The sequence below is a fragment of the Akebia trifoliata genome, chromosome 11, assembly GCF_017979445.1.
Source record: "Akebia trifoliata isolate Shusen 1 chromosome 11, ASM1797944v1, whole genome shotgun sequence".
NCBI lineage: Eukaryota > Viridiplantae > Streptophyta > Magnoliopsida > Ranunculales > Lardizabalaceae > Akebia > Akebia trifoliata.
This window is the reverse complement of record NC_141385.1, coordinates 32,367,851-32,395,274: the sequence shown is the minus strand read 5'-3', so window position 1 is coordinate 32,395,274 and position 27,424 is coordinate 32,367,851. Positions and strand designations below refer to the sequence as shown.

At 36.3% G+C, this 27,424-nt stretch overlaps 2 protein-coding genes across 7 annotated transcripts in view; one reads left to right on the top strand and one right to left on the bottom strand.

Annotated features, from left to right (window-relative positions):
- The first annotated feature begins 3,940 nt into the window (after window positions 1-3,940).
- On the top strand, window positions 3,941-4,906 carry LOC147391301 (ethylene-responsive transcription factor 2-like). The gene has a single exon (XM_086460073.1). The coding sequence runs from the start codon at window positions 4,038-4,040 to the stop codon at window positions 4,821-4,823; it is 786 nt and encodes a 261-aa protein (XP_086316199.1). The 5' UTR covers window positions 3,941-4,037; the 3' UTR covers window positions 4,824-4,906.
- A 3,441-nt stretch (window positions 4,907-8,347) lies between these two features.
- LOC147391300 (COP9 signalosome complex subunit 7-like) overlaps window positions 8,348-27,424 on the bottom strand; it is a 36,551-nt gene continuing 17,474 nt past the window's right edge. Inside the window, exons 5-9 of one of the 6 annotated variants that reach the window (XM_086460070.1) lie at window positions 12,299-12,343; window positions 12,119-12,189; window positions 10,563-10,701; window positions 9,542-9,650; window positions 8,348-8,707 (exon numbers count right to left, since the gene is read on the bottom strand). In XM_086460070.1, coding sequence (XP_086316196.1) covers window positions 9,576-9,650; window positions 10,563-10,701; window positions 12,119-12,189; window positions 12,299-12,343 — 330 coding nt within the window. In that variant the 3' untranslated portion in view covers window positions 8,348-8,707; window positions 9,542-9,575. Of the gene's footprint in view, window positions 8,708-9,541; window positions 9,654-10,562; window positions 10,702-12,118; window positions 12,190-12,298; window positions 12,344-27,424 lie in introns of all 6 variants that reach the window. The other 5 variants (XM_086460071.1, XM_086460068.1, XM_086460069.1 and 2 more) reach the window with 5 other exon arrangements.

Below are 27,424 nucleotides of genomic sequence, written 5' to 3'. Positions count from 1 at the left end.
TGGGTCTTTGGATTGAAGAGTCAATCTCCCAATGCCAATAAATATATAATCTTCCAAATCAAACACAGAAATCCATAATGTCTTTATAATTAATCAATTGATCACTCCCTCCCTTAGATGATGCATGGAACTCTCTTGAGCAGAAACAAATTTCTAGTTTGTTCAGTTGAAGCATAGGAAAATGGTATTTTTATTGAATTTAAAAACGGATTATTTCAATCTTTTTACAAATTATATATATATATATATATATATATATATATATTGTTGTTCAATGACTTGATCCATTTTTATTAAATTATGAAAACTTGTAATTGGCTTCAAGAGAATTGGCCTATATATATTTTATATTTATATATATAGGGTCCCTTTCAGCAACAAATATTTTGGCAAAACATTTTCAAAACATGGGTTAGAGGTTTTGGAATGGGCTGATTTTTGGTGAGGATGATCTCTACGGTGAGGAGATCATCCTCATCAAAAATCAGCCCATTCCAAAACTTCTAGCCCCATGTTAACAGGTTGAAAAATTGTGAACCGTCCATTTTTGTAAACCATTTTTGATGGGTTAGAAGTTTTGGAATGGGCTGATTTTTGGTGATGATGATCTATTCCCTGTAGAGATCATCCTCACCAAAAATCAGCCCATTCCAAAACCTGTAACCCATATTTTCAAAAATGTTTTGCCAAAATGTTTGTCAAAATGTTTGTTGCTGAACATTTCCCATATATATATATGGTTGATGGAAAAATATATTTTACTGTTTGGTTGTAATCAACACGAGTTACACATTTACTGATTATTCCAAGCTAGAAATATTTTCTACATACCTTTTTCCCACTTCTTTTGTGAATGGAAAAGAAAAGTCTAAACAACCTAAATCACACGGACTACTGGAAAAGATTGTAACTTAAAAGGAATTTTTGTGGTAATACTCAACAACCCAGCTTCTCTAACAACATGCCACGTGCCCTCCCCCCCACTTTTCTCTCTTCTTTTCTTCATTTCTTGGGTAATCACATATCATTTGCCTCGGGATAAACAACAAAAAAATGGTATTGCATATATATCGCGAGCCAAATGATTTACGGTTCTGTAATCAATGGCATCGTATTATCACTGACTCTTTTAGAAATCACCCATTTTTAAAATTGGTGATGTGGCCTCCTTTATCGTGTTTTAAAACTAATGACATACCTCTTCCCCTTTTAATATAAAACCCTTTGATTTTATTTTTCTTTTTTTACAAATCAATTCTCTTAAATGTCTTGGGTTAGAATTTTTTTTCCCCTATCTTCGACCTCTGTCATAAGATCAAAATAGGATTTTTTGGAGACATAGAAGACGATGAAATTTTTTATTAGAAAAATCAAGGACTTTCCATTAAAGAAGTTAAGGAAATGTTGAAAATCGATGAACTGAAGACAAAGATGAATATTTTAAAAATAATTACTAATAGAGAATGAAGATGATGGAGTTTAACCAACTTTGAAGAAAAAGAAATTTACCCTAATTTACTCTAGTGATTTATCCTATCCCAAGTTAGAAAACATCCCTAGAATTGAGGCATGTAATAGTAGGGATTAGTCCATATTCCAAAAGAGATGTGAGATACCTTGCATTATAAATAATGATAAAAAGTTCAAAATCAATGAATTAAAGACAGGGATGAACAGTTTGGAAATAATTTTTCATAGAACTTGATGATGATGATGATGGAGTTTAACCAACTTTGAAGATAACATAATTTTGGAGAGGGGAGGGATAGAGCGCTGCTATTGGCACTCCCAACATTTATTTATCACACCCTAATTAAAGATTAAAACACACTCCTCAAACATTACCAAGGTTGCTCAAATGATAATCTTAACATTATAACACCCCTTCAATCAATTTTGGTAGTTATTTACAATTATGATTAGGCTCGTAGAAACTTTTAAACCCACAAAATATAAATCTAGCAAAAAAGAATTGAGAAAGCTTCTATTAGCACCCCCCACTTTTACTTATTCTCAACCATTTACATTTTTCCTTTCCTTTTTTTAATTGGGGTGTACTAAGTAAAGTTGGGGGGTGTCGATAGCAACCTTTAAAAAAATAGGAAAAATTATTTCAAGGACCTGGCAGAGGGATTTATTTCTAAATAATCCCTAATTGTTGGTAGGTAGTTTGATAGGACATTTAGTAAACTATTTATTTCTTAATGGCCTTTCATTATTGGCGAACTTGCGATTTTTTTATTTATTGTTGAATTCACCACTTTTTATTTATGGTCTAGCACACCACTTTTTATCTTGAATTCACCTCTTTTTATTTATTAACGAACTCACCACTTTTTATTGTCGAGTTCACCACTTTTATTTATTACTGAACTCGATGTGGATGATTATTTTTTAACGCACTAGATTGTAACACTTGGCACTATAGTAATTCGAGTCCAACGAAAAACGTTCAAATTCCAAGTCTGATGTGGTACATACTCCGAATTCGATTACGCCAAGTTTGAAGGTTGGTGATACCAATACTCCCAGCCCAAAGAAAGGGAAGGGCAATAACCTCATATTGAAGCTCAGAATTGGGAAACGGGCGAAGTGCAATACAAAATTCATATCCCAAAATATCAAGGATCTAGCTAAGATATGATCTACTGGACTTTTGATAAATCAGAGATCATGCTAGGAAAGGGGAGTTTATTACTAAATTAACTTAATGAATATGGATATAATTAAAAGGGAGATATATTCCAATTTAGACTCCAATTCCGAATTAAGAGGAAGACAACATTAAGAAGGCAATGCAAGGATTAGGGTTTGAATCCTATAAATACAAGTGGCGGAGACATTAAGAGGTATGCTCTTTTTTTTTTTTCCCCCACAATGGAACTCTGTCAATTTTTGTACTAAATCTGACTTGGGCATCGAAGAGACTATGTTGCAGGCACACTGGGAGCTCAAGAATTGGAACGAAGCAATGAGGGAGAATCTCGAGGTAGTGCAAAAAATTATATGTACACTTGACAATAAATAAAATGGTGAACTTGACACTAGTAAAACCCACTTTTTTTTTTTTTTGATTAAAATACATGGAAAGATCAACTAAAAACTTGAGATAACAACTTGTTTTGATGATTTCAAATCAAAAGAACCATTCTTGATCGATTTTCATCCAAAAACTAAGAAAAAAAGTGAAAAACACTAGTTTGTTAGATACATATTTAAAATATTTGAAAAAACTCTTGAAAATGATTTCTTCTTTCTTTTTAAATTCTTTTCGATGAAATGAAATCTCCAAAACTCAATTAAGGTGCCAAAAATCTAATTTTTTAGATGAAATTGATAAATTCAAATAATTACAGCATTCAATTGTGAGAAATGAAGTCTAAGACTCTTAAGAAAAGAAACGTTTACTAAATGAACTATTAAAAGACCACCCAAACCTTGGGATTATTTAAAAAAAAATCCCTCTATCAAGATCCTTTAAATAATTTTCCTAAAAAAAATATCAAGGATTTTTAATTAGAAGTTGAAGATAATGACATCTATGCCATTTTACATTAGTCTGTAACGAACCCCAAGTCATGGACTTTGAAAACACATATCTCTAATATTTGACTATAATTCCACCAAAAAAAAAAAAAAATCTTAATCGGCGAGTATAAGGTTTGTAAGAGAAATCGACGAGTAATTAATTCCACGGTCCCTTCTAATCACCCACTGAAATCAGCAATTGCTGCGGTAAGACTAGTGACGTCATTCTTGAGAAAAAAAAATTAAAGCACGTGATTAAAACACCTCTCCAACTAGACCACTTGCCCTGCACGAAGAAATCGAAATTTCACAGAAACTCCGAAATTTGAAAAAAAAAAAATCATTTTAAAAATTTCCAAATATTGACTAGATGCATGAACCTAAATCTCCTACATAAAACCCTCCAAGTCTCTTATCTCTCAAATTCTTTCATTCTTTCTAACACAAAAGAAAACCCTAAATCTGACCTCAACACATATACTACTTTTCAGAGTGGATAAGTGAGAGAAATGTACGGACAGACTTACGGTGATTCTGATCTCGGTCGTCTCGATTCGATTCGAAGATATCTGTTTGAGGAATCAGATCCGTTGATGAATTTTCCGGCTAGAAATTCCGGTGATACTTCGATCTATTGCCGGAGTTCCAGCTTTGGTAGCTTGTTTCCTTGTTTAACGGAGAATTGGGGGGATCTACCGTTTAAAGTCGATGATTCTGAAGATATGTTGGTTTACGGCGCTCTTCGTGACGCCGTTAGTTTTGGATGGATTCCGTCTCTGGCTCCGGATTCACCTCGGAGTGAGACAGTTAGTTTAACGGAGGCGGCCGTTAAATCAGAGCCTCAAGATACGACAGCAATGATTGTGAGATTGCCGGAGCCGGTAGTGGCTAAGACAACTGTTAAACGGCCGGAAAAATCGATTCCGTTATCGGCGCCGACGAAGGGAAAGCACTATAGAGGTGTACGGCAGCGGCCGTGGGGGAAATTTGCGGCGGAGATTAGAGATCCGGCGAAGAATGGCGCAAGAGTTTGGCTTGGAACTTTTGAGACGGCTGAGGACGCTGCGTTGGCTTATGACCGAGCCGCTTATAGGATGCGTGGCTCACGTGCTCTTCTTAATTTTCCACTAAGAATCAACTCGACTGACTCGGCTCCACCGACGCCAGTAACTTCTAAAAGATCGTCACCTGAGCCATCGTCATCTACGACGTCATCTTCAATAACGGATAATGGCTCACCGAAAAGGAGGAAGAGAATAGCTAGTTCAGCGGCTCAAGCCAGCTTGGCAGTTTGAAGCCTAGGAGAGAGAATCTTAAGCCATTGACACGTGGAGAAAAGTACAAATCAGAGAGATCTGAAAAAAAAAAAAAAACAAAACATAACAAGAAAAATATTTAGTCTCCTGAGGGGTTGTTTGTTTGGAGGTTTTGGAGTAAATAGTTATAGAGAGTATAGAGTGATGGTTTTTTGTGAATATAATATATAAATAACATGTTATTAATATTATTAAAGGAATTTTCTCCAAAATGTCAATTTAAATAACTGCTTAAGAGTGAATACGAAACCAATTATTAAGCATAATTAAAATACAATGATTAGGAGCACATTCTAAAATGGATCATCATATCAGCTTATAGAATTGGTATAACGAGATCAATAATCGATGAAATTTGAATTTTGATCTTTGGTATCATCACCCATAAACTTTATCAACCAAGTTAATTGGCACCTTCACATTAACGAATTGTTATAATTGTATTAAAATTTTAAAAAAGTCCTTTTTCTTAGGACTTGGTGACTCGAAAACGTAGACTAGTCAATCGTCATCTTCATGGAACCATCCTTTACACAACAATTGTCGTCATACAAAGGAACCAAAGATATTTTGATTATACAAGTATGTGATAACGGCACGATACTTAGTATAAAAAAAAAATAAAAAAAAATTGATAGAAGGCAAAGTAGATGCCATCCAGGATGTTTTTGTTGTTTTATTATTAAATGAGCCTAGTCCTTAAAAATGATGATTTAGACATGATCGCATGCCTCTCTTGACCGACCTGTCTACTCTTATAGATTAACGATGAATGACATAAATACTTTCATCTTCAACTTTTAGTTAAAAATCTTCACTCTTCAACCTTGAAATTATTTTTGCTCACAGAATCTGAGATCCACTAATCACATGAGCCCACGTGTATTAAATGACATATTAAATTTACAAAATTATCTTTGTTAGGCTTGACATGACACGCATTGGATGGTATGTAAGCATTGTGACAAAAAATTCTATGAGTAAAACATCTCTCCTTCAATTTTCATGGTAAATTATTTTCAATCTAGTCAACTTCATTTTCAATCCCATCGTTTCCAGCCTCAATGAAGACAGTTTTTTACTACAATGCTAAACATGATGGCTTTTGGGAAGAAATGTAGTTTTTTTTTTTATCATTTTCATTAGACTAAAAGAGAAGACCAAGGTCAAGGGGCATGTTACCTATTTGAAAACCTATAAGGAATCTTAAATATTCACCAAAACGTGGAGGGGCACGTCTAAACGACTCAAAAAGTTTTGATCAAATCTCTTTCATAATAAAATAAGCTTAAAGTTTACAACTGTATTAGATTCCGTTTGAAAACACGTTTAATTAAATTTTTTTTTTTTTTTTTTCCTAGTTAAAGAGGATAGGTTTGAACCTTCACTCCTATATTATTTCTAATGCATCCATTAGTCAATGTTTGAAATAAACAAATAAATACAAGTTCAAGGATTGGTGAGAAAACCCTTTCAATGGAAAATTTATTTCTCAAGAAAGAGAAAATATTGATTAACAGTACACACCCAAAAATGTCAAAAGAGAGATAATTTTTAGTTTTCTCTGTAAACATCACAATCTAAAATCTCGTCCAAGACTGAGATGACTCGAATAATTTATCCTAATCTCGATGGAACCCTGGTGTCACAGGCAACCAGGTGAGAGATTATCAATGTGAATCATCCCTCCCATTGACTCATCCAAGGTTCAAAGATGAGTGTCCATATTTTAAAACCGAAGTTATGAAAAGTCCTCTAAGTCAATTGGATTTTGTATATTTTTTTTTATTATATAAATATTAATAAATACTCTTTATTTATACAAAAATATGACTTTTATGAATGAAATTCTATTAATTATTTAAATTTTATCCAACAAAAACCTCCTCAATAATTGAAAGAACCATTACATAACAATCTACAAAAATCAATTCACTTTGACCATGAATCAAAGAAAAAAAATTATTTTCCCTTAAAAATGTACAATTGATGAATTCTATTTTATTTTCTGAGAACTGTATTTTTTTTTTCCAACTGTTTTCTTGTACAAATTCTTAGTTAATAAGTTATTATTGTTGTTGTTTATCATGCAAGGGAAGGGAAATCAGTCTGTTAGAGGCTCTCTATCAAATAAACATATGATGAGATGGGCGAGTGCGGTTAGGGATTCCATGAAAATGGGTCTATAGACAATGCTGATCTCTAGGAAATATGTTCATACTTTGAAATTAGAAAAAGATGACCATCTAGAACAGAAAGGCAATCCCTTTCAAACTCAAACGTACACTTTGTTACGATTCCGTACCTTTACGCCACCGCTACATAATGTCAATATCCAACAATCTCCCTTTGACCTTCTGGAAGACCATGGACTATTAAACAAACAAACAAACAGATACATTTGGATCTACAAATTCTAAAAATATCTATGCTAACACGTCGACCAGTACAGATGGACCCACATGGGCCTATCTTGGCTACTTAAAATTCAACTTGCTAATGTGATCATAAGACATCAAACTCTTTTTCCATTTATTAAAGTATTAACCTTTTTGACTTATAAGGGGAAAAACATATACCATGGTTTTCAATCATATACCATGGTTTTCGATCTTTGGACATTTCATGAATGATACCGAGATGACTTGGCAAAACATCCCAATTATCTCAGATAAGATATTTGTCTCGTTCGATTTCCTGAATCAGATAGAATAACAAGAATTAAAGAGAGAAAAACTCTTCATGGCATCTCATTTCATTCATGAATGATACTAAGATGACTCGTACACTTTTTGAAACCATGGCACATATAGGGATATGGGTCTCTAGGATTTGATTGAACGAGAGCCCCTTGTATACAGAAAATTCAAAAGGGAAGATTTTTTTGGGGGACAAAAAAAAGATTTGACTAAGGCCCATCAATAGGTGGACCCAAGCCATTATGGTAGTTTTATACAACTATGAATTGTATGAAAAATTCAAACTCGAAATGCCTAACAAACTCATGGATCATGGGGTCAAAGATTGCCTATACTCAAGACTCCCCAATTATTTTTATCTATTGAGATATCTCACATAGGATAAGAAAGAGATGTAACAGAGTACCTAAGCAAGTAAAATAGATTTGATCAATTTGACCAGTCAGATGGTCAAACACAATATCATGTTCCCAACCACATGTATTAAATAATTAAAAAACCTCCAAACCCAAAAAGGTTTCATCCTCAATGTCAACAACAAAGACTTGTTCCTCCATTCAATTATGTCTAAAACGATTTCTGAAAACCTCTTGAGCTAACCAAGTTAGGGCCCAGGCTGACTAATGCTTCGGGACCCACCACGTTAAGGGAAAACCAGCCATAGCAAGTTAACCAATTACCCCTCCACGTGGCATGTCCAGAAGCAGTAATCAGACTGGTCTGACTATCTAACATAGTCAGGCTAGCCTCCTCTCATGACCAACTATCACTAATCAGGAGTGACATTAAAATCTGACACTGTCATGCACTTAAAAACAGTCAAACAATTGAATTATAATTCTGGGTGTGATGAAATTTGTGTAAATTAGGCCGGACTGGTGGGATCTGATCTTGGTTTTGGTTCTCAATAATTCAAACAGAATGTATCGCCACTTGACACATTACCCATTTGTGGAAGGGAGGAATCCACACTGACCGAACACACATAGGCGAAGTTCGATTTCATAGAGAAGGCATTTTATCCAACCATAGAGAGATGGAACGACGCTGGAATGCCTCCAAAGAGTGAAGAAAAAAATAAAAATCCAGATAGCAGCCTAAAAACATGCCAATGAGCTCCTACCCTCTCTTTCTCTTTAAGCTATTGGTGTCCGCCTCCTGCTTCTTCCAACCAATAAAAAATCAAAAAGCAGTATGAGGGTTGCATACACGCAAAGTAAACCATGGTGTATAAACCATAGTCACCAAGTCGGAATATGGATGTTAAACGGGAAGGGAAAATTTTGGAAGAAACAGGAAAGAAACAAGAACAAAACGGGAAAAAAAAAACAATAAATATAAAAATGTATATTAAAATTATGAATAAATATAATATATTAAACATTTATTCTAAGTTTTTAATATATTTTGGGAGAGAAAAAAGAATACCATTGAATATATATATATATATATATGCATGATTACAAGCTTCCACATACTTAATACATTTTATGATGCTAATAAATTTTTTGACCATTAACGAATCTTTTAAGAATGAGATATAATTGAAAAAAAAATTATAACATCAAGGTATTATCATTAAATCGCACGCATATTAACTATTTATGAATCAAATCACAAACAACCATAAGACTAGAAATAAATCATAGACCTACAAAAAAATGGGGTTTTATAATTTTGATTACTTAACAAAACGTGTTTAAAATGTAAAATACAACTTTTTCAAAAGATGGGTTATTTTTTTTGTTTTAATCGTTGGAATTACAAAACGTGTTTGAAACGAGACTTTTAAAAAGAAAACGGAGATGGTTTAAACACTTGTGCACTACCACATAATTTTTCGATCGAGACCAGACCAAAACATTGAATGTTTAAGAATGTCTCAAGCAAGACTCAGTTTTTTCTCCAAACCGAGACATTGCATTGAGGTACAATTTTAAACTTGGATCTAAACCAGCTTAGGTAAGTTTTGATTATTTTTTAAGGGTGATGTATTACCTCTTGGGTCGGCTTCGATCTTCCTCATAGTCCATCACTCCACCAGGTTCAGAGTAGAGAGTATCCTCGTGCCCTCGGAACTCACTGTCAGCCTGCTTAAAGTGTGTAACTTCTGCCATCAAGTAAGTAAGACATATCGACCAACATGTCCCAATATTTGATAAGCGCGGGTTTCTATTTCTCCGCGTTCATTAATTCCATAAGATAATAGCTTGAAACATTTCCGTCGAAGGATCATGGCACACCAAGACTCCCTTAAATACTCATAAATATCGGGCCAAAATTACACAATACACTTTTAAAGATCTCCAGTATTCGGTTGAATTCAGTTTTTAACTTTAAGAGGCCAAAAACAAAGTATTACTGGAGAATAAAAATTACAAAATTTCCCTATGAATTCAATGAATTAACTTGGCCAGTTGTTAAAATTATTACTTCTGTATTGCTACTGAATTATTACAATTTTAAAAAATTAGCTATTTTGGTTTCAGAGTCACGATATTTGAGATACCAATGCAAATATATATTAAACACTATTTACCATGCGTTTTTACTCCAAATAGTTTTGTTTATGATATGTGAATTGTGAGTATGTTTTCATGCTTTAGACATATTACCATTTGCTTATTTTATTTACTTTCAACAAGTGCATGAAACCCCTAAACTTCGACGAATTAATTCCAAATTTTTACCAACCAAAGTTTAGAAGCTTGGATTTTTTTTACCAAGGAAATTGCCAAATTGTGACACATCTAATGCATGCAATTTGGAATCCATAGCATCCACATGGATATATTAAAATTTGAGTATGTAACTAGGTTTTCTCTTCCTATAAATAGGCAGGAAAACAAGGTAGAACATCAGAAAATAACTACACATGTAAAACCTATACCACAACATTAATAGTCAAGTGATCCATGGACTAGTTAAGAGATGAGTGCATTTTCTATAGTAGATCAGCTGGGCTAATGAATTATCATAAAATATTAGGAAACAAATAAAATGAGTGGATCCAACTGACCTTGAGGGCAAGGGATTTCTTCACTTCTTCAACCCTATCTTCTACTTCCTTTTGGTGTTTCTTGTCCAACTCATTCGTTGTATCTGCCCATTTGATTTTCTCTTGAATAGAAAGAAGTAGATTGTCTGAAGTACCTAACCTACAATACATTCATCGGTAAATGAAAAAGGCATGCAAACCATCAACATGTTAGGGACACCTAAATATGTAATGACCTTAAATGAAATTCCAACGTGAGCAATGGAACAATCAATTAACATTAAAGACTAACCAAACAGAAAGAAAGTAAATTTATTAACGAACAATTGTAATAATTGCATTCAAAATTTTGCAAGACCAGATCTACTTGGCATATTCAAGTATGCAAACCAAGAGTTTATAGTAATTATTTCTTTTATGGGTGAGCTGGGGACTTGAACCCATGACCTCAAAGTTGCTTCGCTGTGTCAAATCAACTGAGCTATGGGTCTTGATGAACAAAACCAATCAGTGCATGTCAAATGATTCTCAATTCACAAATACAATGGCTGAATAGCTTCTGATATTGAATAAAATGCAGAGAAGATGGGAGTTCTTTTCTAAGCACTTGGCATATAGAGTTTTGCACTAACGAAAAGTTAGGGTCAGTGATTATCAAGGTGAAGGTGGCGGGTTCAAGGGGGTTTGAACCTAGGACGTGGGAACAACTTACCAACTTAGCTAGGTCGGCACTTCTGACATCTTTATTTATTTAAATATTTATTTTGATTAAGGGGGAGTCCAGACATGTACACCCGACTAGCAAGGGCGAGACAACTGGCTCTTAGAGCACCATCTCTCGCCCAAATTCCCTGGGTACATGCAATACCCCACAAACCACACATACCAGGTAAACCAAGATAAATCACTGTGGGTGGTCAACAAGGGGGCTTGAAATCAAGACCACTCCCTTTTTGGAGGGATACCCTGACCACTAACCTCAACACACGTTGGTTTTGAAGAGGGAGGGGTGCAACACGAGGACTTCCTAGTCGTATGACAAACATCTTTATTCATGACAAAATCCGTTGGAAGCCGAGCAATGAGGCAATGCTAGGCTTTAATATGAGAGCATCCAATTTCAAGATGTGATTTTTGTGATAGTAGCCATTAGACCTCATAGCAATTTCTATCCTCCTTTTCTCTAAAAAGTAGAGGCCCACATTGATTAGAAAATATATTATTTTGTAAAATATAAGATTGCACCCAACACCATCATGATGCTAATATCCGTAATTGTTCCATGTCCCCTAATCTATATGAACGATGAACAACCAACCAACCGATAGCAAAAGGGTTGGGTTCCGTTGACTTAAGATCTTGACCGTGTAAACACAAAATCTAACAATTGACAATTATCCTTGAGACAAGCATAATCAAGATACGTATTATTGAGATACACATAAATCTCAATCATTGGATTTTGCGTTTACACGGTCAAGATCTTTTTTGCATTAAAACGGAACCCAACCATAACAAAAATCGGGCAGCCTCCATAATTCTGCTTTGATTCTATAATAGCTGAACTAAAAAGTTACCATGTTTCTAAAGTCTGTATCATACTCCCAAGCTGTTCAGGTCTCAGATCCCTCCCAGCTGCAAATTGCACCTGCACCTCACAGGAAAAAAAAAAAGTAGTACTTGATTTAAGGAGCATGTCCAAGCAATGAAATTATATTAATTCATTTCCATGCAAGAGCATAGGGTGAGTTTTAGACCTCGAAGCATCTTCTCAACTGATCCAGCTTTCCACGAACAATGCCCTAGAAAAAGACAAATATTGATCAGTAGGATTTTTCTTTCCTCCAGTTTTCAATACTTTCAAATCTGGAAAAATATAAATATCCCACCCATATATAATTATTGAATAAATAGAAAATTTAAAAAAGAAAATATAGCATCCAACTATAACTGAACTCATGTCAGTGTTACCTATAAAAATTGTAACTATGTAGGACAAACAATATTTTGAGCGACTAACATTTGGACTTGATCTTAGAACCCTCTCCAAGTCACCTATTTTAATCAAAATATAATTCTTCTCAAAATTTTGAATAAAAAATTATCAATCTACTTTGATATGTTGTTAAAACGATTGTCACCAATTGGTCATCAAAACACAATTTGCAGTTTTTTTTATTGTAGATGGTGCAAAATGAATCCTAAGGGCATTTAAGTCATCTTAATTAATCTATAACAAATGACTAAGGTCAAGGGGGCTTTCCATGGATTTTGCCTATAAATAATAATCTAGGGCAACAAAGAAAAGGGCTAGAACCCTAATTTGAGCTCTCTTCTCATCTCTTTTCTCTTGGAGGGAATTTTTCCTCGGGGGGGGGGGGGGGGGGACTTCCCCTTTGATGTGAGCCACCATCTTCCCTCCAATGAGGATCATCACCAGTAACATCATCTAAAATTTATCCGCCATTTACCCCCTCTACATTAATCATTTTAAGGTAATTACAAAATCTCTTAATCATCATCATCTGCACATTATCCAAAATACAAGCGTCGGAACCAAGGACAGAGCCACATGGGGCCGAGTGGGGGCTATAGCCCCCACTGAACTTAAAAAAAAAGTATTGATTACTAAATAGTAACTCCCTACATTTTGATTTATATGAGAGAGCCCTATGTGTAATTAAAACTCATGACGTGAAGCCCCTACTAAAAAAAAAAAAGGGTTAATTGCGCATACTTCACTGTTGTAATTTTTATTTCAAAAACTCCCTTGGAGTTATGAGGAACCTTACTTTATCAAGTTTGTTACCCAACAAACCTTAGAATGGAACCCACATTCTTTTGAAGAATGAATTGGCACCTCAACTTTTACTTATTACACTCCAATTTCTTAAATTATTTATCACACGGTAATTAAAGATTAAAACACACCATTCAAACATAACAAAGGTTTGACTCAAATTATTATCTCGACATTAAAAATCATTATAACACACGTTCAAACAATTTTCGTTTATACAATTACGATTAGACTCACATATAATCTTAAACCCAAAAAATATAAATCTAGCTAAAAAATGAGACAACTTCTATTGGCACCACAACTTTTACTTATTCTTAACCATTTACTGATTTTCTTTATTATTAATTGGGGTGTAAAAAGTAAAATTCAGGGTGCCAATAGTAACTCTCTTTTTTAAAAGATTAAATACCTATAGACACCTTCATTCTTTAAAGAAATGAGGATCTCACAAATATTTAATATTTTAAAATGATGTGGATCCCACTCCAAAGTTTGTCAGGTAACAAACTTGGTAAAGGTTCCCTTGGAGTAGAACTCCAAGGGAATTGTTATAATAAAAATGTAACGGTGAGGTCTACCCGATAAATCTTTCTAGAAAAAACAACCATTGCTTTAGCCCTGTCCCCACCCCTAAGTTTTGATCGATGTTAAAGATACCCTTATGTCTTACAAATTGATGAAATGTATTCCTAATTAAATTGATGAAATGTATTCATTGGCCTTGATCCCTCGATCTTCTCAGACACTAATGTAAAATTACTTAAGGGCCCTTACCTTCAACCTCTATTAAAACTTTTTTTTTTTAAATCAGTGATTTACAACGTTTAGAGGAAGAAGATACCAAATCGTGGAAGTGCTCAACTATTATTGCAATTTTAGGTGTTGTTATCATGATATCTAACCATATGTTGTCTTGGTAAGGCATTTCTTACTAATTTAGCAGTTAAAAAAAGGATTGTTTTGAGCTCTTTATTTCTTCACATCCAATCTGTTTGGGATATCAAGCATAAAGCAAATGTTTTCAACAAATCCAATCATTTATGATTTTAATAGAATCTTTTGTCAATCTTATAGAGACTATTGGCCGACCATCATTTGCAGTGGTGAACCCATAGAAAAAAACCAAGATTATTGGTCGACTATGGTTAGCTAGCACTTATCCCCCACTGACCACAAATCATGGCTCCGCCCCTGGTCAGAACACTGACTCTTATTTCTTTTTAGTAGTTTCTATCATAGAAATAGGCCCTAAATATGTAAATGGGCAAATATACAGATTGGAGAAACTCTAATTCATGTAATTTTATCCCTAAATGCCTATGTTGTGCTTGAACAAATTATATGTTGCATAACTTCGCCTTGTTTACAACTAGATCAGACTACTTTTTATTCTTTTATTTGTTAACAAAATTTAAATTATTTTTTAAAGAAATACAAAAATTTGCAATTATACTTGATATTCATTTGCTAGTAGACATAAACTAGGATTGATTAAATATCTATTCATAATCATATTTTTGTAGTTAAAAATGACAATATTATATTAAAAAAATTACGAAGAAATATCAAAGTAAAAAAAATTGAATCGTTGGGGAAATCCCTAGTGCAATAAATACATGCACATAAGATGGTTTTCATCTTTTTGTTCAAAGTTTTAATCTTATTATTTTGTTCATTGAAATTTAAAAAAAAATTAAAAAGGAAGGAAAAATATAGATGTTTGGACACAATTGAATAAATAAAAGACATGGCTTTTGACAGCATTGCATGGCCAAACATGATTCGTTTAGCCAACCCCAATTTTTTGGGATAAAGCTTCGATGACGATGACAAAGATGTTGAACATTGTAGTTAGTAGGATATTATTCAAGAATGTATGTTATGCTGCTTTTTTTTAGGGAAGGGGGCTCTGTATTCACATGTTTATTGTGGGCGTCAATCCTCATACTGTGAGCCATATGTTGGCATTACGAAAGCTTGTATTGTAACATTATTTCGTAGGTCCGGTACAACGATTGTAATTGTGCCTTCCCATGTGTCGTTTACTCTTCTATTTTGCTTGTCAAATTTTTTTTTTACTATCATATTTTCTTTTACTAGTTATTATGACATGATTTGATAATTAAAACCATTATCATGAATAATCGTAGCAATGTCTAGTTATTTAGAACATGAATTCTTGCATCTACATAATTGAAGAAAAAAATTGCTTTTATATGTCAAAGCCCTAGGGATCTTCATTTCCATACTTGATTTTTTTTAGTGTAATTTGAAGGCAGATTTTTTATCCCCACGTACGTGGTATTACCACAGACTTTGCCACCTCACCAAGCTGGCACCATCACTTCATATTATTACTTACTACACTTTGATGGCTTACAAATGTGTTTTAATGCTTAATTTGTATCATCTGCTAAAGTTTTAGCTAAAATATCATAATATTTCTAGCATTTTCACTACAAATATAGGAATCCTATACTCCATGAAATTTTATTTCTGGATTGATAAAACTGACAACAAAATGGAAATTTAGTACCTAGTAATCTTCATCTCATGGAGTATAGGATTCCTATAAATTTTAGTACATAAGCCAAATCTTCTTCTCATTTTCAAATTTCTAAGATATCAAAACTAGGGAGCTCCATTACTGAGTTCTCGTTTGGTTCGAGTGAAATAAGATGGCTGTGGTTCATATCTTTGAGATTTATGAATAGATACAACTCTGTTGAGCACCGTACATTTACTTGCTTATGTTTGTAAGCTATACAATTAGATCAAGGTAAAAAATATGATGGCTTGTCACTCGATCACACATCTAAGTTGATGCAAATGGATACGATGCCCACTAAGAGAAACAAATTGGCTTTAATACAGACCGAAAACAAAACCTGTAAAAAGACTAAAAGTCTTCCAAGGGGGTTGAATCAAAGAGAGAACCAGCCAAAATCTATTTGCAAGTGAACACTAAGGAACACCAAGGCTAACCAATGTTAACAAAGCTTTGAAAGCTATCAAAATATTATTAACCAATAAAAGTTTCTTTACATGTCATCCAAGAAACAAATCCTAACTATTCTTCTAAATTAACATAAAAAAATTTCCTAATAATACCTAAAAGATGCCTATTTTTTCATTTCTAATGTACCAAAACTTTTGACATACTATTGACATCCAAAACATCATAATCTTCTCAAAAGTCATAAAATAGTTTTTGTTGATCTTTAAACAAGCTATCCAACATATTGGAAGGTTTCTCAATCGGATATCTGGGTAAACAAGTTAAAGCCATTTGAAATTAACAACATTTAGGCCTTACATGGACCTCTTTTTCTGACTATTGATTGTTGATTTGCACAGGAGGCCTATATGTTCAACAAAATCAATCATTGCCTTTTCTAAAAAATTCAAGGTTGAACAGTTTAGTGCTTGGGTGTCTTCATTGAGTAACTTCTCCATAAACAATTGTCATGGCTTTTTGTGATCACTAGTTAATAGTGTAAAAATGGATGGTATGAAAATGGGCGGTGTGATAATAAATGTACATGGGATCTCCAAAGACAGCATTCCACGAGTTGCTTGCGTTGCTTTCCAAAATCCATGTCTTTGTGTTGATCATAGTTGCTTCAATTTGTTGATCATCACACATACCCTAGGAAATAACTTCTTGTGATACCAAATGATATACACAGAATATGATTCCCACTAAGAAGTTTGGCAAGTTCCTGAAGCTTCAATGAATCTTGATATCTGTGCATAAAAAATGGATATCGGTGGAACGGAAGACTTTCGAGATTAAGGAAGTTTGGATTCGGAATAACTGAGGATTAGAAGTCAAGGAGAAGGGTAGAAGGTTTGAATCGCCCATCCAGTAAAAGGAGGAGGAGGTAGTTTGGGTTTCCAAGGGATTAGATCAAGCAAGAACTTCTCTGGGCAATTTTTTCGAAAAATATTCCAAGAATGAATGAACTTTTCTTTTACGAGGTGAACAAAACAAGTTTGGCAAGTTCCTGAAGCTTCAACAATTTTCGGAGAGTTTCCACTCGCGAGGAATCTTGTTCCCGGAAGGTGTAGGAGGCAATGGGTAGGGGGAAGTCAGTCTTTCTTTGAGAGTGTTGTTAAGACCAAATGAGAAAATGAAGTTACCTATGGCGGAGGAGGGGTTGGTTAAGTCTTGGGCTCAGGTTGCTCGCACACTTCAAGTCTCGAATTTAGAGGCCGGTGTCAAACCAGTGTTGGAGGCGAGCTATGGTTTTGCGGGTAACAAAGCTCTCAACAAGGGCAAGGGTTTTGATAAGTGGAGGTGAGCTTTTATCTGTAAGGCGAATTCGCAAGAGGCAGATTGGGAAGGTTTCTTAATGGAAATTAAACAGGGATTAAGTTGTTCGATGCAGATTAAATTATTAGCTTGGGAACTACTTACTAAAGTATTAATGTTGGGAAATAGAACGGAGTTTCTGAAGGTAAATGTTAAGAGGATTGTATCGATGGGGCATTCGACCTTAATCTTCGACCGTGGTTTGTCGACTGTAATAGTCTTAAACCAGCTTGGAAGGAAAGGGGATCATGGGTTCGTATTAGCGGACTGTCGTTTCATTTGTGGGAAAACTTTGCATTTAGAAGGATTGGAGCTCAATTGGGAGGACTCCTGGAGGTGGATGAGAGCACAACTCGTCGTGCTAGGTTGAATAGCATAAGGTTGAAGGTTAATAGCTCTCCATGGAAGATGCCGCGGGGTCTTCTCCTTTGGGTGAATTGTTTCAGATATAGGTTAGGGATCGCGGCGACGCGTGTGGAAGGGGAAGGGCTGGAGTTCTTAGAAGATCTGGGAAAAACGATAGAGATAGGGGTGAGTACCTTAGTCGAGATTGGAATCCAGGTGGAGGAGGTTGGGTCGTAGACGGAGGAGATGGCGAATCAGTCGAAAAGACCTGGCGTTAGTAATAATGATCGAAATCTATCACACCTAGCTGCAGGTTGCGTATGTGAGAAGGTTTCGAATTTGAAGTTTTTCAAACCTCAACATTGGAGAGGTACACGTGTAAAATGCATTCATTGCTTGAAGCCACGCCGCTAGAATTAGAAGCAAACTCGTACGATAGAGCTGTTACCTACAGCAGCTAGGAACGTAGAGTATATGAGTTGGTTGAGGAAGAGTGGGGCGATAGAGTCTAATAAAACCAAGAATGATGGATTTGGGCCTATGGCTTTAGAGAATAAACACAGTGATGTTGGGCTGGTTGACATAACCCAAAACCTTAGAGTACTATGGGCTGGGTGATGAGGTTACATTGGATGGGGCCGAAAGTGCAGGATACCTCGAAATGGGCCGACAAAAGGGAAGTGGGCTTAATGTGGACCTTGTGGAGGAGGGAGTTGGACTAGGCGGGCCCGCTAAAGTGAACGGGCTGAAAGGAATAAGAATCCGCGAAATTATTAATCATTATAAGAAGGTTCACAGGAGGTCCAAAACCAGGTCAACAGGGGCTAAAGTTAAGTTGTCTATTTCTTTGAACATTAACAATTATAAAATTGCAGAGGTTGACAGTATGGGGAAGAATGATGGGGAGCCTGAGGTTTCGAAACGGAAGAGACAGCAAGGCCAGCGGATTCTGAACATAGCCGCTTTGTGGAAGGGGCAAGCGAGATTGAGATGCAGTCATCGAGCGATATGTATCTGAGTTTGATAGATGTGAATGATTCATGGCCGGATCTTGCGGTTCGAGGTGTTCCTGTGGAGGGCGACTTGGATAGCGCGAGACAGAGGGAGAGTAAACTTCTTAGTTGCGAGGTTTTCTTGTCGTCCCTGTCGGAAGAGACGACGACTATGGGTGAGTGGAACGAGGTTGGGGAGTTCAAGGTATGGCGGTCAGTGGACAAGAGGGGAGGTGTATCTAGGAAAGTGGGTTTTCGTAGCTTTTTGTTGTGGTTGAACAGGGGAGGGCCATGGTGTCCATAGAGCAGTATTTCAGTAACATGTATGGGTGACGACAGGGGAGTAGTAAGGTCTAGTAGAAGGAAGACAAGAAATGGGGAGCAAGTAATGTTTGACCAGTTAGCTTCGAGGCAAGGAAATAAGTTAGAATGGAGGAAAGGGTATTGTGTAGAGTTTGAAATGGAGATGGATGGTTCGAACGTGCTACAGCGACAAGCGAGGCACTATGAAGAATCTTTAATGCCAGTGTTATCGGAGAGGTTCGAAATGGGCGGTACAGATTATCAGAATAATTTGGTGGGGATCACTGAGCAAGTCTTAGCCAATATGTTGGAAGCAGGACTGAAAGTGGGAATGTCGGTCAAAAATGAAGCCAATGTGTCCTAGTTATTGATTAATGTGGCCCTGAAGACAAGTAAGGGAGTGGCATTTGGGAAGTTCCATCTTGTAATGGGGTAGCGGAGATGACGCTGAGGAAACGATTTCAACACGAATTTTCAAAGTTAAGGATTTTGCGACATTTGTCGAGCTGTGATAAATTGTTTAAGGAAAGAAATAAGAGACTGAAGAAGGAAATCATTCAGCTTAAGAAATCGGTGGAGCAATTCCCACTAATTGCCTCGTATCGAAAGAAAGCCAAAAGGCACTTAGCAGGTCTTAATGTCAATTAAAATCGTTTCATGGAATGTAAGAGGTTTGAATGCAGCCTCAAAAAGAGCAACAATTAAAGCCTTCTTACATCATCAAAAACCTTATATTGCGGTCTCGAGGAATCCAAGTTAAAAAAGGTAGATGGGAAGGTGATTAAGAAGATTTGGGGAATTCAATCCGCTGGGTGGTGCGAGCTTCCTTCTTGGAGGGCTTCGAGGGGTATCATCCTAATGTGGAATAAAAAGAGGGTGTTGGTCGAGGAAAACCTCATAGGGGCCCTTTCAATGTCAATATTATGTAGGAAGATTGGAGACGAATTCACTTGGATCTTGTCCGGAGTGTATGGCCCGGTTTTAGGAAGTGAGCGGAGGCAATTTTGGGAAGAGCTAGATGACATCAGAGGGCGGTGGGATAGACCGTGGGTTGTGGAGGGGATTTTAATGTCATCCGTTTTCCGTTCGAAAAGAGTGTGGGCTCGAGAATTACTCCAAAAATGTGTTGTTTCTCGGAATTTGTGGATCGTAATGAGCTGATTGATTTGCCACTCTGAAAGGGTAGGTTTACGTGGTCTAATAACCAGGAGAATCCGATTCTTATAAGATTGGATCGTTTTCTTGTTTCGTTGGATTGGGAAGACCATTTTGGGAGGCTAATCCAGGAGAAATGGCCAAACCCTGCATCCGATCATAGTCCTATTTTGCTAGTGGCAAGGGTGCCGAGGAATCGACCTACACAATTTAGATTTGAGTAGATGTGGCTAGAGCATAAAGACTTTGGGGAGTTGATTCAGACTTAGTGGAATGCGCTAGTGTTTAAAGGCAGGCCAGGGAAAGTGTTGAGATTGAAACTGAAGGCTATGAAAGAAAAGTTGAAAATATGAAATAAGGAGACTTTTGGTTCTGTGAACGCAAGGAAAAGTGCAATGTTGTTAGACCTACAAGAGCTTGAGGAAAAGGAGGAGAGATGGAGTTTAGGCCCTGGAGAGGAGTCGCATCAAGTGAACCTTAAAGTTGAGTTTTAGAGGCTAGCTAAAATGGAGGAAATTTGCTAGAAACAAAAGTCGAGAGTTCGTTGGCTGCAAGAGGGGGATAAGAATACTTCTTATTTTCATCGTATCGCAAATTTTAATAGTCGGGTAAATTTCATTTCGAAGCTTAGAGTGAATGGTTTGTGGAAGATGGGCGAAGAGGATGTGTGTGAGAGGGTGGTACAGTTCTATAAGGGTCTTTACACGGAGGAGCATGTGATCAGGCCGACACTAGATTCCCTTCATTTTGATAGTATTACCCTGGATCAGAAAAGGTGGCTTGAAAGACCATTTGATACAGATGAAGTGTGGGATGCGGTTAGTTGTCTGGGCAGTGACAGGGCTCCGAGGCCGGATGGTTTTTCCTTGGGCTTCTTCAAAGCTTGTTGGGGGACAATGGGGGATGATGTGATGGCAACCATAAAAGATTTTTATACGGATGGATTTTTGGACTTGGGTTCTAATTGTACTTTTATTGCCCTAATACCTAAAGTGTCCGGTATGAAAGATATCACGGATCTAAGACCTATTAGCTTGGTAAGCTCAGTGTATAAGATCATATCGAAGGTTTTGGCCTCTAGGCTTAAAACAATGCCAAGTAGCATCATTGGTCCGGCCCAAGGAGCGTTTGTTGCAAGGAGACAAATCTTGGATGGCGTGCTGATAGCTAATGAATGTATTGACTCGCGAAGAAAAGCCAATATCCCAGGTCTAGTCTGCAAAACTGATCTAGAGAAAGCCCATGACCAAGTGAACTAGAATCTAGTGAAATATTTGTTGAGGAGAATGGGCTTTCGGGAGAAGTGGGTTCGGTGGGTCATGAAGGGTATATCCACTGCTACCTTTTCGATTCTGGTTAATGGATCCCCAACGGGTTATTTCAGAAACTCTTTAAAAAGGTCTTCGTCAAGGGGATCCGTTGTCGCCTTTCTTGTTTGTAATAGTTAAGGAATCTTTGGGTAGGATGTTGTCCAAGGCAGTGGTTGAGGGGGAGATTACTAGATTTTCCACGAAGATTGGAGGGCATGTGATTTCTCACCTCCAGTTTGCGGATGACACTCTAATTTTCTTGGATCACTCGCCGAGACAAGTGAGCTTTCTAAACGATATGTTAGGGTGTTTCGAGGCAATCTCGGGTATTCCGGTTAATCCCCATAAGAGTAAATTATATGCAGTAGAAGAGATGGAAGGTGTGGAGACAATATCGGCGTTGTTGGGATTCCAATCGGGGGCCCTTCCATCCACGTATTTGGGACTTCCCTTGGGAACAGGTTATTCCAGTATGGAGATTTGGAAGCTGGATGTGAATAGGATGAGGAGGAAACTCAGCTCTTGGAAGTCTAAGCTTTTATCAAAAGGGGGAAGATTACTCTCATTAAAAGTGTTTTCACTAGTATCCCCATTTACACTTTTTATTTGTTTTCCTTGCCAAGAAGTGTGGAAGTTCAATTAGAGAAAATCTGTCAGAAGTTTCTATGGCATGGAAAAGATGGCACTAGAATACACTACTGGGTGAGTTGGAGGAAGTTATGCTTGCCTAAGAAGAATGGGGGGTTGGGTTTCCGTCGTTTTAGTTCCATGAACTCGGTGTTATTGGGGAAGTGGCTTTGGAGGTTCAGAGAGGAAGGGGGAAAGTCTTTGGAGAAAAGTAATTGGGGATAAGTATGGGGTGAATGAGAATGGGTGGGAGAATGGTCCGGCTAGAGGTGCGTTGGGGTGTGGGTGTGGAAAGACATACTTAGAAGACTCCCGATATTTAAGAAAAGAGTGAAATGTAAGGTGGGGAGGGGGAGTAAGGTCAGATTATAAGAGGACTGGTGGTGTGGGAATGGACCCATTAAAGATCAATTCCCGGATCTTTTCGAGTTGTCACTAAAGAAGAATCAATTTATCTCTTGTTTTAAGACTATAAATAACGGGGTGATTAACTGGGATTTTGGTTTTAGAAGAACGTTTAATGATTGGGAGGTGGATAATGTAGGGAAGCTATGTTCTTTGGTAAATAGTAGAAATTGGGAGAGCTTCTTGGAGGATCAAAGAGTGTGGGGGGTTCTACGGATGGGAAATTTATGGTGAAGTCTTTATACGAAGGCATTGCGCATAATTCTGTGACAACCTTTCCTCACACTTTTGTCTGGGGTGGCTATATTCCCCCAAAGATTTCAACGTTTCTTTAGTTGGCGACTCTAGGGAGACTCGCAACATGGACCAGCTGATTAAAAGAGGGTTTATTTCACCAAATCAATGTTGTATGTGCAAATCTCAGGCGGAAACGGTGGACTATCTTCTCATTCATTGCCAGGTGGCTCATCAAATTTGATCGCATTTCTTAGCATTGTTTGGTTTAGTAGGTTGCTTCCCCAAATCAGTCAAGTTAGCTTTGGAATCTTGGCTAACATAGGGAGGATCTTTCATGTCCTCGAAATGGATTCTCTGGTTCTTGGCTCCATTCACAATTTGTTGGGGTATTTGAAAAGGGCGTAATCGTTGCATCTTTGAGGGGAAAGAGTCCACATTGGATGGATTAATTCTCTCTATTTTAGAGTTCATATTTTCTTGGAGCAAACTTTATAATGAGTTCAAAGGGATTTTCTTTGAAGATTTTGTTGTGAGGTGGGATAAGGTTTGTTCTTTGTCGGAGAGTAATTGGTTAGTCCCGTTTGGCTGTTGTATTTCTTTTTGTTTTGTTTCTTTTGTTTGTTTTGGGTTGGTCTCCTCTCAACCCCCCCCCCCCCCCCGGATTGGTTTTTATTAATAAATTTATCTTTATCGATCAAAAAAATTCCCACTAAGAAAAATGGTTTGATTTTCATACAAAATCAACCCAAAAAAAAAACTGTAAGACTAAAAATAGTCTTTCAAGATGGTAGAATCATAAATAAACCATCAATATCACTTAGCAAGTGAACCCTAAGGAACATCAAGGCTAACCAATGTTATCAAAGTCAAAAGCTTTCAATATTATTAATCAATCAAAGTCCCCTTACAAGTTATCGTAATCAACTATTTATGAGAAAACAAAATCTTAAAACCTAAGAAACAAATCCTAACCATTCATCTCAAATAACAAAAATAATTTTCTAAAAATTCCCCAAATTTCGGTCCCTTCCATGACTTTTGAACAGAATTTGATATTTTGGATGTCAAAAATATATTGAAAGTTTTAGTACATTATAAGTGAAGAAAAGTAGGGGTATTTTAAGTGTTATTAGAAAAATATTATGTTACTTGAGATGAATTGAAAGGATTTGTTTCTAAGGTCTTAAGCCAGGTTTTAGGATTTTAATTTTTCTATAAACAATTGATTATGAGAACTTGTGAGGGGACTTTTGATTGATTAGTACTTTCTTGAAAGATTTTGAATAGTTGCCAACATTGATTGGCCTTGGCGTTCCTTAGGGTTCACTTGCAAAGAGATTTTTCATGGGTAATCTTGATCCAACCATCTTGAAAGACGACTTTCGGTCTTCTCACAGGTTTTTTTAGATTTGTATCAAAACTAACCATTTTCTCTTAGTGGGCCATCCCTTTTGACATAAAAACAGAGTAGCTACCCTTCTTTTTTGTTTTAATTATTGCTTTTTCTACCAGTGAAGTAAATGAAGTAAATCTTTGTTATGCATTTTTACATCAGGAATATCATATTTTTCATCACAATCTGTGTTCTCATATTAGGGCTGTGTGATAATTAATATGCCTTATTTCTCTTTTGATTTTGATATTTGTATATCACATGTAACATTTGAGTCACACACTGAGTTATGGGAAAGAGTGATAAAACAAAAATATTTCATAACCAATTCCGTTTTATGTATAGAAGGTCAACCATCAAGGCAATCCTTTTACTTGAACAAATGATGAAGTAGTTTTGAGAAAAGAAAGGGATTTTCAAAGGATTTCTAATGATTTAGTGAAAGCTTATGAGAAAGTACATAGTAAAACATATGATGTGCATTGTGAAAGAAGGTGCCCCAAGTGGATGCATTGACATATATAAAACTAGTGAGAATAAATGGTGAGAAGAAGCACGCATTCCTAATTAGAATTGGTTTACGTTGAGGATCAACTTTGAGTCTAAATCTATTTGCTCTAGTTATTGATGAAGTAACTGATCATAATCAAGAGTAGGCCCCTTGGTGTATGTTATTTGCAGATGACACAATATTAGTTGATTAGACTTCAAAGAAAAGTCAATGCAAAAGTAGAATTCTAGAAAGCTATTTTGGAGACCAAAGGTTTTAGAATAAGTAGGACTAAGACAAAATAAATGGTCTGAAAATTTATTAATGGCACATATAAAGAGGAACGGCAAATAAAAATTGATGACAACAAATATCCCAAATCAATTATTTTCCATATCATGTTGCCATTATTTATAAGGATTGAGGTACTTAGGATGTCAAGACCAATTACGTTTTATGGAGCAAAATGTTGGCAATGAAGAAAAAAGACGTTTGTAGATTAAACATAGCAAAGATGAGAATGCGGAGATGGATAATTAGAAAGACAAGATTAAATTAGAAATCATGCATTCATGAAAATGCCAATTGAGATGATTTTTTCATGTAAAATGAATACAGATAACAACCAAGTTGAAGTGAACATGCAAATTGAAGGTTCCAAAAGAACAAGAGAAAGAAGAAAAAGAAAATGGATTGAGGTAGAAAGAGATAAAACAAACACAAGAATTAACAAAAGATGGGGCCTTATAAAGAATTGAATGAACATATCCATTCAACAAAACCAAAAAAAATTAGGTAAGGCATTGATGATGATGTGTTTTCTTAGATTCATGCTATACTTTAGCAAGCTAATCAGCAACTACCTTGCTTGAGTTAGTATTTCACTTGGTCATTTCCCTTCATTCCTCTTCTTGTTTTATAAGGCGGCCACATAATTGTGATTTGTGATGCATGCTGCACACACTAGAGTTTGCCCATGCCTACGACACAAGCATCCTCTTTGGGGTTAAGGGGATAGAAGAGGAAAGACATTAAAGTCGAAGGGTTATTATTGAAAAAGGGGGAGAAGGGAAAAGACAATAAAGTAAAAAAGTTTTCATTGAGATTCATGGTGAGATTAAATCACAACCCCCCTTTATGGGGGGATAAAGATTGATAGGGGGGGACAACTGTCCCTTGGATAATTTGGATGTCTTAAGCATGAGTGGAGACAAAGCCTCAAATCTGGATGGTTCTCGATGGCCTTTTTTAAAGCTTGTTGGGACATAGTGGGGGATGATCTGATGTTAATGATTTCCCAGAAGAAGGCTTCTTAGATCAATGTTCTAATAGTACGTTCTTGGATTTGATGTCTAAGAAGGTGGCAGTTGAGGATATTAAATATCTAAGACCAATTAGTTAGGTGGGGTTTGCGTGCCAGATCATTTAAAAAACTCTAGCTTCAAGACAAAAGAGATCATGGGTGACATTATGGGCCTTGAGCAAGATGCTTTTGTGCGAGGAAGATAGATTTTAGATGGAGCCTTAATCGTCAATGAGTGTATCGACTCTAGAGTTAAGTCAGGAATTTCAGGATTGGTCTGCAAAATTGACATGCGAGTGCCTAAGATACCTTATGGGCCACATCGGATTTGGAGTCAAATGGATTGGGTGGATTATAAAATGTGTCATCAGCATCCTCACTTTAAGAGGTCAAGAGATCTAACACAAGGAGATCCCTTATCACCCTTATTTTTTATTATGGTGGTGGAAGTCTTAAACTGTTTGTTGAAAAGGGCCACCCAAATAAAGGAATTTTTTTATTCAAAGTTAAGGAGATTGGTCCATTGATATCCCATTTACAATTTGCGGATAACACGGTCATTATTTTTAGAGGACTCTATGGATCAAGTTCAATTTCTTAGAGGGGTGTTAGTCTGCTTTTAAGCAACATCAAGGTTAGCAAAGAGCAAAACCTTTGGGATGGGCCCAATGGCAAATCTTCCTCTTCTTGCAGCTTTGCTTAGGACTCTTTTCTCTGATTGTCAGGTGGACTCTTTTCCCTCTTCCAATTTAGGTCTCCCATTAGGAACAGCTCATAGGAATAAGGCAATTTGGGACCAAGTCATAGAGCGATTAGGAAGGAGAATTGGTTCGTGGAAAGGGAAATTTCTTTTTTTCTTTTTTTCTTTTTTGGGATGAGGGTAACACTGATCAAGAACACTTAGTCTAGCATCCCAATTTACTTTGTCTCTGTTTTCCATGCCAAAGAGTGTATAATTAAAAATAGAGAAACTAATCAAGGACTTTCATTGGAATGACAAAAGTGGGAAAGCTAAGTTCCAGAAGTAGAGTCAAATCTATTGTCTCAAAAAAAAGGGTGGGTTGGGCACCGAGAAGATTGGAGCGATGAATGAGGCACTCTTAGTTAGGGCTTAAAATGGGATAGATTTTATCTGAAATCCAAGTGATCCGAATCCAAATTTATTGGGTTTGATTCCTTCAAGTATATCTGAATTAAAATATGGG